The sequence below is a fragment of the Homarus americanus genome, unplaced genomic scaffold (assembly GCF_018991925.1).
Source record: "Homarus americanus isolate GMGI-L3 unplaced genomic scaffold, GMGI_Hamer_2.0 scaffold31037, whole genome shotgun sequence".
Taxonomy (NCBI): Eukaryota; Metazoa; Arthropoda; class Malacostraca; order Decapoda; family Nephropidae; genus Homarus; species Homarus americanus.
Window position 1 is genome coordinate 26818310 of NW_024722227.1, and position 12532 is coordinate 26830841.

General features: G+C 43.1%; 1 protein-coding gene across 1 annotated transcript in view; it reads right to left on the reverse strand.

The window, feature by feature from the left end:
• Positions 1-4580: 4580 nt before the first annotated feature.
• Positions 4581-12532, reverse strand: part of LOC121862456 (adhesion G protein-coupled receptor B1-like) — a gene marked incomplete in the record, with an annotated part of 54079 nt that continues 46127 nt past the window's right edge. The window contains 1 exon segment of the mRNA XM_042360757.1: positions 4581-5292. Within this exon segment, the coding sequence (XP_042216691.1) occupies positions 4996-5292 (297 nt within the window).

Genomic DNA, 12532 nt, shown 5'->3' on the forward strand with positions numbered 1-12532 from the left:
TAAAGAACATGAAACTTTACGCTAATATATATATATATATATATATATATATATATATATATATATATATATATATATATATATATATATATATATATATATATATATATATATATATATATATATATATATATATATATATATATATATATATATATATATATACACGACTACGTTTTAGTTAGTTTAGCACACACAATAGATTAGCTTCAAACTATATATATATATATATATATATATATATATATATATATATATAGGAATTAAAAGAAACACGGTACTTATAAAATCATTATTCGCTACTAAGGTCCTGAAGTGTATATAAACGGGTTTCGAAGACTGACTACCGTGGGTTGAGGCACCCATCACCTTTATATACTCCTGGAGAGCTCGTGTCCTGAATGCTGATTGGATGAGTCTCCCGTGGAGCTTGAGTCCCTGAATACTGATTGGATGAGAAGCCAACCAATCATCACTCAGGAAATGGAAATCGCTACCTTTATATGATTTTTTTTCTTCTTTCTTCTATACAAATACAAAAAAAACTTCTAGGCATTAGCCTTGAGGTTTTTTATTTATAACTACCACTAGAGAACAGTTAACCAGACCTTATCCCGGTGTGGGTAAGGCGTTGACCACAAGTAAATAAGTTATCAATGATCGTCAGAGACATGAATACTGCTTGGCGTTTTGTGTTTATTATGAAAGTGAGATGAAATGAAGTTATATAATACTTTTAAGGAAGCATTTCATAAGTAAGTCGTTTTAGTTTTCTTCTGTTTGAGTTGTCGTGAGCATTTCCGATTGTGACGACCTGAGCATCACTCGGAGGTCGTACAGTACTTATTTTGGTTTAAGTTACAGTTGTGGCTTGAGCGACGGTGAAGGTCGTTTCTTGAAGAGCTGTACATCTGAGTCGAATCCTCATTTTTAAAAGCTCTTATGGTGAATATTCCTATTAAGTGAAGATTTAAGAAAACACGAAACCTCTTGACTCAAAGTAACAAATTAATATAAAAATGCGAGATACAGATTTAGATATACAAGATTATGTAACTTGTGATCGTGTCAAGTTAAGGTAGAGTCGCAGTGTAATTTTAAAGGATCGTGTCTATTTAAAGTAGAGTCTCAGTGTAATTCTGATGTCATATATGAATGTTTTATGTGAGTCTTAGCTGAACTCGACCAGTTTTAGTCCATTCTTACATCTTCATTAACTAGGAAGACTCATCAGGGAGGCCTCGTGACCACTGACTAAGACACACCAGCATCTGACGACTCCACATTACGTTTTCGCTTGGATCAGATCATGACACAACTTAGAGTGGAGACTGTAGGCGTTTGTCAACAAGATGCGGCCATAAGGGTACGATGGTGTTGTTATGGTTTTGTCCTAGTCACTGATTCGTGTTATGGTTCTTACGGGCAATAAAAGACGTCACCTCCAGCCAAGGTCTTTTTGAGGGGGGGAGCTGGTCTTTGGTGTGGTCGTGGTAATGGCGTAAACTGGTCATGGTCGTTCTTTGGCTGGGGTCCTTCGGTCTGGTCTGATCGTGGTGATGGCGTCAGCTGGCCATGGTCGTACTTTGGTCTGGTCGTGGTGATGGCGTCAGCTGGCCATGGTCGTACTTGGTCTGGTCGTGGTGATGGCGTCAGCTGGTCGGTCTGGTCGGTGATGGCGTCAGCTGGCCATGGTCGTACTGGTCTGGTCGTGGTGATGGCGTCAGCTGGCCATGGTCGTACTTTGGTCTGGTCGTGGTGATGGCGTCAGCTGGCCTGGCCATGGCGTCAGCTGGCCATGGTCGTACTTTGGTCTGGTCGTGGTGATGGCGTCAGCTGGCCATGGTCGTACTTTGGTCTGGTCGTGGTGATGGCGTCAGCTGGCCATGGTCGTACTTTGGTCTGGTCGTGGTGATGACGTCAGCTGGCCATGGTCGTACTTTGGTCTGGTCGTGGTGATGACGTCAGCTGGTCATGATGATCTCCAGAAAATGTCAAGACCAGATGTTTCATGACGTCATCAGTTTGTACATATATTACATCAAGTTTTGGAGACTTTTAACTGAAGGTCAATTTTAATTATTGTCTTTCAGTGGCGACACCATCCCCCGCAATCACCTCAGTCATACTAATTTAAATAGCGACAAGCGAGAGATTTTAAAACTCCTGAAGCTACAGTTGCCAAGTGTAGATATAAGTTAGATGATAACTTACCGCATTAATGACGTATATTTTTATTTAAGAATTAAACATAAGTCCGTCAGTTTCATCTATCTTGTATGGTTACCGTAGCAAATGTTGAGTAAGGCAGTTTGTAAGATCCAAGTGAAATATCATCATTTAGAACAAAATATATTCCTGGAAGAAAGGTTTCGCCAATGATATTTCAGTTCTTTTCTTTGGTTAAGCGTTTTGGAAGCAGATTTCTCTCAGGTTTTACAATTGGCTGAGCGTGTTGAGGTAGGTTGTCTCGTGTCCTTTCATTGGCCGAATAATCTGGGAGAGGTAGCAAGGGTAGTTCTTTGTTTACATGTGGTAAAGTTGATCGATCGCTTATTACACGATAATGACTTTGGTTTGGTGAAGCAGTCTTAGTCGCCTTGTTGGTTGGTGCTCCAGCAGTGATGGAGGAATAACCAAAAAATAGATAATGTCGAAAGAAAGAGAAAGTGAGGGAGAAAATAGACAGAGATAGAAATATAGTGAGAAAGGTAGATATAGAGAGATGGAGATTGGTAGATTGAGATAGAGAAAATGGGAGAACGATAGAGGTTGATAGAGAGAGAAGAGGGAAGGATGACTGGAACTCTCTCATTTACATTAGTTTTGGCACACAAGTACTATCTGTACAGTATCTGGAAGCCATCACGTTTGAACTCACTCAAGGTCGACCTCGTGTTGCTGGAGGTCGACCTCACTTTTCAGGGCTGCCAGTGACTTTCTCAGTCCACGGTTGAGTGACGTCCCTACTGAGAGGTAATGAATGACCTCTTTCATTCTGGTCACAGGTTAAGTGACTCGGAGCGTTAGATGACCTAGCAATCCCCGATATTATTTAATATATATATATATATATATATATATATATATATATATATATATATATATATATATATATATATATATATATATATATATATATAAATATATATATGTGTGTGTGTGTTTTCACAATATATTAATATTCTCAGTTCATTATAATAAACGTTATATAATCATCAACAAATAGAATTAACTATTAATCTGAAATATAAACCAGCACAAGGTAATCACATATATCTATAATCTAAACCATATAAGCAGAGCATATAGTGATATACGACTTATATAACCTAGTGAAGAGTACAGGCCAAACATGAGGCTATGATCTAAACTATAAGTATACAGTAGACACAAACATATTACATCATACAGTCATATATTGAAGGCATTATCTGACTGGACATCTCTCTGGCTCCTGGATGTCATGTTAACTGTCCACCAAACTCCGCCCATTTATGGCTTCCTTAGTAACCATTACAATTCGTTGAAGTTGATTGGTTGCTAGGTGTGTTGTGACGTCACATCAGCAAATTTACTGTAATTTTGTTTTCTTTTTATTGTTTGTAAGAGTTTTCTTGGGCGAAGAACATCGAAAAGAGAAGAAAATGTCAGTGAATTAGCCGGTGTGGCGTCGGGACTCACACACGAATAAGGAGACACATATCTGGGACTCCAGTGATGACAAAGTTCACAAGTCAATATTAAGACTTTTGTGATAAGTCCAACATGTTTCCTGGTCTCTGGTATTGTTGTGTACAGAGTGCCAGTAAGTATGTGGCACTTCCCTCGTGTTGGCCCCGTGTAGGACTTAGTAAATGATAGTGGCACTTCCCTGGTACCGACACAATCTAGGTCTTTTTAAGTGACACTTAACAATGGCATCGTCTGAGCCTTAATAAGTTAATTGTACTTCCCTGACACTGGCACCTTCTAAGTCTTAGTAAATGGGACTTCTTTGAAGTCCTGGTGTTGTTAAGTTAATAAATGTCACTGTCGTGGTCCTTCAGACAGTTAGTGGCACTGTCCTAGTCCTAAGTAGATAACTAGTGGCATTGTCCTGGCCATAAGTAAACAACTAGTGACACTTCCCTGGCAGACGCTGCCACCAGTTGTGAGACAGACGCGTTAATATGCTGGGTAAATCAATAGAACATAGGGCTCTGTGTCGTATTGTTGTGTTCAAGTGTCAAATTGGTTCATTGACTTAATACGCTGTTCACTTTTATTTTATTATTGGTACCATATTTTAATGTCATCATATTTTAGTTTAGGACATCTTGTAGCGCCAACATATTGTAACGACATTGTATCATAGTTTGTGCTATATTGTGATGGTCAGTTTATTATGGTTAGTGATATATTGCTGTGTCATTACTTCATCGTTAGTGTTATATTACCCAGATAGTATCACTTGGTTTGTGCTATATTATAATGTTTCTTATTCCTTATTTTAACAATATTGCCATTTTTTATAAAGTTTTTGTCTAAGGCTTAATATAAATGCAATACTGGTACCTTCTTTTATTGCCTTGTTGCTGTTATTTTTTTTTTTTTAGTTTTTAGTTTCGCGTTGTGCCATAATGCCACACTATCACTTAGCTAAGATCTCCGCGAGGTGTTGGTCGTGATACACTGTTAGTGAAGAGTCGTTGATTTGTCGTGTTCTTGTCGTCTCGAAGCTTACATCAGCATCCCCCCCCAGCTGACTCAAGCCTCGGGGAAGCTCTGTGCAGCCTCTGTGTAGTGATGCGCCGCGATTCTTCTTAATGTCGAGGCTTCACGGCTTTCTTGATGAGAGGAGGTGAAGCTTGTTTGTTTTAAATCATCTTGAAACCGAAGCTTTAAAGAATTCAGTCGGTTTCATGGCGTTTGTGCCCTTAAAGCTGAAGCCGCAGAGGGATTCAGTCGGTTACGTAGCGTTTGTGTCTTTTGAAGCTCAAGCCACAGAGGGTTTCAATAAGCTTCACGTCGCTCATGGTGTGGGAAGAGAGGTTGGAGGGGGAACTCCTCTGGGTTGGGTGGTTGTGGTGGGGTGGTGGGTGGTGGAGGGGCCACAGTGACGGTGTTAGGAGTGGGCGTGGGTGGGTGTGGGTGGGGCTGGAGGAGGGGCTGATGGGCAAGATCGTGGTCGTAGCGGGCGGTGAGGGGCAGGGAGAGGTCGTCAACCCGGCGTGAGGCCATGCGGCGTTTCAGCCAACAAAGGCCGTGACAACTCCACGTCCACCCATGGAAGTACAGAACCAGCCACCCCTGTAATGAGACAACACCTGGTTATTACAGTGATTACAGGTGCAGGTAGAAATACAGGTAAAAATATTCATAATAACAGGTACAAATCCATTTCCACCCGTAAAAGTACAGTACCTAATTATTACAGTGATTACAGGAGCAGGTACAAAACACCGTATCATTTTATTACAGGTATAGGTAAAGATACAGGTTCAAGGGTCATGAGACAGATTTAAAGATTACCTTAAGTGAGGAAGATTTACCTAAGAGGAAATAATTAGCCTGAAGACGTTACCTGCTCTCTCTCTCTCCTCCTTTTCCTCTCACCCTCTCTAACCTTCCCCCTCTCTACTTTTTCTCACCACCACCCTCACACTCGCTCTCACCAATCACCACTGGCCCTCTCTTCCCAACTCTCCTCCCTCCCTCCACTCCCCCTCTCCCTCTCAACCCCTCTCCAACCTCTCCCCCAAACACCAGCGTGTGTACTCAAGGAAAACAAACAAACATAAATTGGAATTGGGACACTGAATAAATAAAGGAGATACGGAGGCGGAAGTAGCACACTCAATAGTCATTTCTGAATAAAACTTCCTTATTGGATTTTTATTTACTTTTTATTGCTCGTTGTTATTGTTTTGTTATTGGCTGTTTTTATTGGTGATTTTTCATATGAAGTTAATGTGTTCTTTTGTGGAGTTTTTTGTTGAGGATATGAAGAATTATTTTATTTTATTGATTGAATATTTGATCAAATTAGATGTTTTATTGAATTATATTGACGACATGAACCTTATTATTATTATTATTATTGTTATTATTATTATTATTATTATTATTATTATTATTATTATTATTATTATTATTAATATTGTTATTATTATTATTATTATTATTATTATTATTATTATTATTATTATTATTATTATTATTATTATTATTATTATTAATATTGTTATTATTATTGTTATTATTGTTATTGTTATTATTATTGTTATTATTATTGTTATTATTATTATTATTATTATTATTATTATTATTATTGTTGTTATTAATTTTTCTCTCGCTTTTCCTACCGTTTCCTTCATTTTCTCTCTACATCCAGCGCACACACACACACACACACATACACACACACACACACACACACACACACATACACACACACACACACACACACACACACACACACACACACACACACACACACACACACACACACACACACGTACACACACACACACACACACACACACACACACACATTTCTGAAGAGATAAATGATAGTAACGCAAGATAGAGAAAAAACAGACAGACAGACAGACAGACAAACAGAAATATAGGCCTAGGCAGACAGACAGACGGACAAACAAACAACAAACAGCCAGACAGAAGACAGAGACAAAAATAGACAGGCAAACAGACAAAGAGACAGGCAGAGTAACAGAGAGACAGACAGAAGACATTAAAAGTTGGAGAGAGTTAATTTCTGGCGGTATTTTCTTGTAATTTGAAAGTTGTGGAGGTAATCCATCTTGTGGAGACACTGGAGAAAGTAAAGTAGAAAGTAAAGATTGGAGAAAGTAAAGTAGAAAGTAAAGACTGGAGAAAGTAAAGTAGAAAGTAAAGACTTGAGAAAGTAAAGTAGAAAGCAAAAACTGGAGAAAGTAAAGTAGAAAGTAGAGACTCGACAAAGTAAAGTAGTAGAGACTAGTAAAAAAGTAGAGAGATAAAGTAAAGAAAGTAAAAGAGGAGAAAGTAGTGAAAGTAAAAAGACACCAAGATTTGGCGCATCTTCTGACTACACTTCTCACGCACCCCTCCCCAACACCTCCCATTACCCTCCTACACCTCCCATCACCCTCCTCATCACCTCTCAACCCCTTTCCCAACTGCCCCTCCCAACACCTCCCCCCAACACCTCCCAACACCCTTCCCCACCTTTCTCCCCTCTGCATCACTAACAAATTACAAGATGTTGTAACCATAGATTAAGGTTAGGATATAAGTACCTCTGGCAGTATGTTCCTCAAGCAGATGTAAACAAGATTAAATGTAAAGTGTGTGGCCAGACATATGGCCACACACTTGAACACTACGTCCTCGGCTGTGTGAAGATAGAACCTTTTAGGGACAGGTCCAAGCACAGTGAGTGTGAAATGGCACAACACTTCATCTCTAATGGCAAGATAGCTGACATATTAAGATTGTATCCACTTTTTTGCAATAAATAGCAAAATCAATTCCCACGTATAGAACCAAGGCATCCCCTCCCTAGAACCTCTCCCTAGCACCACTCCGTAGCATCCCTCCCTGGCATCCCTCCCTGGCACCTCTCCTTGGCATTACTCCCTGGCACTTTTTCATAGCACATAACCCCCTTCCTGGCACCCCTCCCAACACCCCTCCCTGGCTCCCTCCTTTTACCCCAACACCCTCACCCAACACCCCCTCCCCAGCACCCCTCCCTCCTAACATTAAACGAGAGATAAAGATTGCCACACTCCGTAACAACACGCATCAGTAGTGGCCCCATGATCAACACTTTACTGCTGGGTCCGTACTTATCCTGCTGACCACGAGCTGAGGCGGAGATTGTAAACGAATTTGATTCTGAGTTGTGTGTGTTTGTGTGTGTGAGAGAGAGAGAGAGTACAAGTTGAGATAGATAGAACGATAATAAGAACAAAATAAGATTGTTGGACTCTCTCTCTCTCTCTTCTCTCTCACCTGACACCTGACGGGGCTGTCAGCCCTGGGGAGGTAAACTATACCACATACTAATGGTGCATCTTATGTGTGTGTGTGTGTGTGTGTGTGTGTGTGTGTGTGTGTGTGTGTGTGTGACCAGGGGGATCTCGGAATAGTAGTGGGTCCCAGATGGACAGCTCATATGCCCACTGGCATGTGGACACCTCCTGGCGCCAACCAACCACTGCTCCGTTGCCTTGCTGATTAACCTTGATAGCTAAAAGGCTACGGGAGTAAACCCTGAATGAAAAATCTGCGGTGGAGCCCCGCATCAGGCAGACATGCTTACAGAGCTCCAACAAGACTCCAGCAGCGGTATAGGCAGAAGTGGTGACCAACATGGGAACCTAATGACTTCACCGGTACATGAAGACAATGCTTGATGGACTGGCTACTAAGGCGAAACCCAAGAAACACTGGATCAGGAAAAGGGAGAGCCAAGATGTGTGGTTGCAGCCTGCGCTCCTGCCTCACCACGTAAATCTACTCACGCACAGCCATCACCCAGCTCATCATACTCCTCATCATCAAAACCCCTATACCCCCAAAAGGCCAATGGCGACGGACGAGTGGTGACGGGGACAGGCAGAGATGACTGCCGGGAGTCTCTTGTCACAACTCTGCACTTGGGTGGCACAGATAAGATGGTCGTTTATGCACTGGGATCTAGGCAGCAAGGCAATCCGGTTCTGTCTATGCGACTGAGCAGCCCTCTCGAGGATCCACTCTGTTCACCCCACATGGGGAGGGGGCTAGAAAAGGTGCCCTAAACATGGCCTGCCTAAAAACCAACCTGACTGGGCAACCGCACCCAGTAAGGTCATCCTTATGTGTCGAAAACACAATCACAATCACAGATCAAAACAAAAACAAACTATATAGCCTCTTATGGTCGCTGTATGGAATGTCAGGACCCTTCTGGATACTGGCACAAATGAGCGTCCTGGATGAAGAACTGCCCTTGTGGTAAAAGAACTGGCTCGGTATAACATCGACATAGCAGCCATTAGTGAGTCCCGGCTCCCAGATGAGGGTCAACTCACAGAACGAGGGTCTGGCTACACCTTCTGGAAGGGTAAGCCTGTTGCGGAGAGAAACTGCATTTATGGAGTTGGCTTTGCCCTACACCAATGCATCCTACATAGGCAAACTGAAATGCCTTTGGGATCAACGAGCGTTTCATGACGCTCTGAGTCTCACTGAATCACTCATGTTATGCCTTTTTCATCAGTGTATATGTCCCAACACTGGACGCAGAGGATGACATCAAGGAAGCCTTTTTCGCCGACCTCGACAGAATGCTAACCTCTGTCCACAGAGAAGATAAGGTTGCGCTCCTGGGTGACTTCAATGCCAGAGTTGGCAGAGATGCTGACATTTGGCAGGGAACCATAGAGAGAAATGGACTAGGCAAGTGTAATCCAAACGGCCTACTCCTCCTCAGCAAGTGTGCTGCACACAACCTCACTATCACCAATACCTTGTTTAGGCAGGCCGACAAGTTCAAGGGATCGTGGCAACACCCACGATTCAAACACTGGCATCTCATTGACTCCATTATTGTCAGTGAAAGAGATTGCTACACTGATCATCAGCTCGTCAGAGCCAAGCTCTCACTTCATGTTGCCCCAAAACAGCGAAGGAAACAAGCCTTCAGAAGAGGTTATAACACTTAGTGTCTGGAGGATGTAGTGGTAGCACATGCTTTGAGAGAGCAACTCAAACATGAGCTGATAAACAACCCGACAACAAACAACCCAAATCCCAGTGCCGAATGGGATATTCTCAACACTGTCTTGACAAAACGCTGCAGAGACCCTCGGCCAGATAGAAAGAATACACCAGGATTGGTTAGCTGAAAATTACCCGAAAATCAATGTACTCGTCGATGATAAACTTGCTGCTTTAACTGAGTGGCAGAACATCCCTTAGTCTCGGACCAAAGCTGATACCTTCCCCAAGAAGACAGAGGCGGCCCAGTGGAAACTTCGCAAACTAAAGAATGATTGGTTTAAATATAAAGTATGTGAAATGCAAAAACTTGTATATCGACACAAGATGCACGAGTTTTTCAATTCCACTAAAAAAATTTATGGGCCCATCACTCTTAGCGCAGCCCCCCTCCGATTATCCGATGGTAACTCCTTAATTAAAGACGAAGAAGGCATCCTTCAGTGCTGGAAAAAGCACTACCATTCATCGCTCAATCGAAACACCGATTGGATGTCCTGACTACCCAGCAGGTCCCTCAGCATCCTGAGCTGACCCATCTCAGCTATCCTACATCCCTCGATGAGGTAGCAACTGCCACCAAACAAATGAAAAGTAACAAAGCATCTGGCCTGATTTAATCCCAGCCGAGGTGTATGAAGCAGGAGGACCTCTGCTTACCAGACGTCTTCATTCTCTCCTCGAGAATATATGGGAAAAAGAGAAATTTCCCCAAGCTCTCAAAGACGCCGCCATCGGGAATATTTATAAGAAGAAGGGAGACCGGTCAGACTGTGGCAACTACCGTGGGATCTCTCTGCTGTCCGTAGCTAGCGAGATTATCGCCCGAGTCCTCCTAAACAGACTTCTTCCTGATCTGAAAAACTTCCTCCCAGAATCTCATTGCGGCTTTAGAGCATAATGTGGCACCACTGACATGATCTTTACTGCCCGCCAGATACAGGAAAAGTGCAGAGAACAGAGTCATGACCTGTACATGGCCTTAATCGACCTAACGAAGGCCTTCGACTCGGTCAACAGGGAAGCCTTCTGGCGGACCCTCAGTCGTTTTGATTGCCCACCCAAATTCATCGCCATTGTGAGACAACTCCACGATTGCATGAACGGCAGTGTCCTGCATAATGGCACCCAGTTTGAATTCCTACCCATTAAAACGGGGGTAAAACAAGGATGTGTACTGGCACCAACTCTCTCTTCCATTTTCTTGGCTGCCTTCCTTACTCGTGCCAGTGCCAATCTAGCCAATGGGGTGGACATCCAGTACCGGGTGAAGAGTTTTTTCAACTTAAGATGATTCCAGGCAGGAACAAAGGTGTCTGTAGCTTCCTTTACTGAACTTCAGTATGAAGATGACTTCGCCCTTGTCGCTCACACAGAACGCGACCTACAGGAGATACTGAACACCTACGCAGATTCTTATGCATACTTCGGCTTTAAGGTGAATATCTGTGAGACTCAGATTCTCTTTCAGCCTGCCCCTGGTTTAATCACACCTCCACCATCCACCCAGCTTAACGGTACTACCCTCACTAATGTTACCCACTTTCAGTATCTCGGCTCCCACCCGTCCACCACTGTGGACGTCGATAAAGAGATTCAACATCGGATCAGATGTACATCTCGAGGCTTTGGCAGACTCTGTAACAGTGTTTTCAGCTGTAGGGAACATAAATTATCTATAAAGTTTCACGTAGATCGAGCAGTGGTCCTCCCCACCCTGCTATATGGCAGCGAGACATGGGTCACATGCAGGAGGCACCTCAAGACAGTTGAAACGTTTACTAACGTTGTCTACGTTCCATCCTCCGAGTTCGCTGGGTAGATAAGAGAACAAATGCCAGTATTCTCGCTGACACCAACTGTCGGAGCATCGAGGCTACCATTATCCATGAACAACTATGTTGAACTGTCTATGTTACCCACATGGACAACAGTAGACTGCCAAAGCAGCTACTTTACAGTCACCTAACGAATAGTAAACGTAACGCTGGCGGGCAACTGAAAAGATATAAGGATAGTTTTAAGACAAACCTGAAAAAAAGTGCGAAATCGACCCCCTCACCTGGGAGACGATTTATCCACACCGTAACGCTTGAATGAGCACCATATGATAAGGTGTCAATACTTTCGAGTTAGCCCGACTGTATACCGAGGCAGACAAGCGCCAACGCTGAAAAGACGCTGCCACCCACCCTCCCGCACTATATGTAGCCCTCCACACGTGCAACATCTTTGGACGACACTGCCGGTCCCATATCGGACTCTCTAGTCACCTCAGAGCTCACCAACGAAGGTGACATCCCTACTAACTCATATCATTGTATCATAGCTGGATGATCGTCATACTCGATTCCGAGTGACAGCAAAGTAGTCGTAGTAGTGTGTGTGTGTGTGTGTGTGTGTGTGTGTGTGTGTGTGTGTGTGTGTGTGTGTGTGTGTTTGTTTTCTTTCTCACCCTCAATCGATACTTTTCTCTATCTCTCTCCCACATCTCCCCTATCCGTCTGTCTGTCTTTTTCCATATCTCTCATCACCTCTCTTCTTCTCCCTCTCTTTCTCCCGCCCCTTCCCTGTCACTCCTTCTCCCGCCCCTTCCCTGTCCTCCCTCCAACCCTTCCTGTCCCACCCTCCTTTTCACCGCCCTTCCTGTCACACTCCTTCTCCGCCCTTCCCTCCTCATCACCCGCCCTTCCTTCACCCCCGCCCCTTCCCTGTCCCTGTCACCTTCACCCGCCCTTCCTTCCTCCTTCACCCGCCCTTCCTATCACTTCCCCCTCTC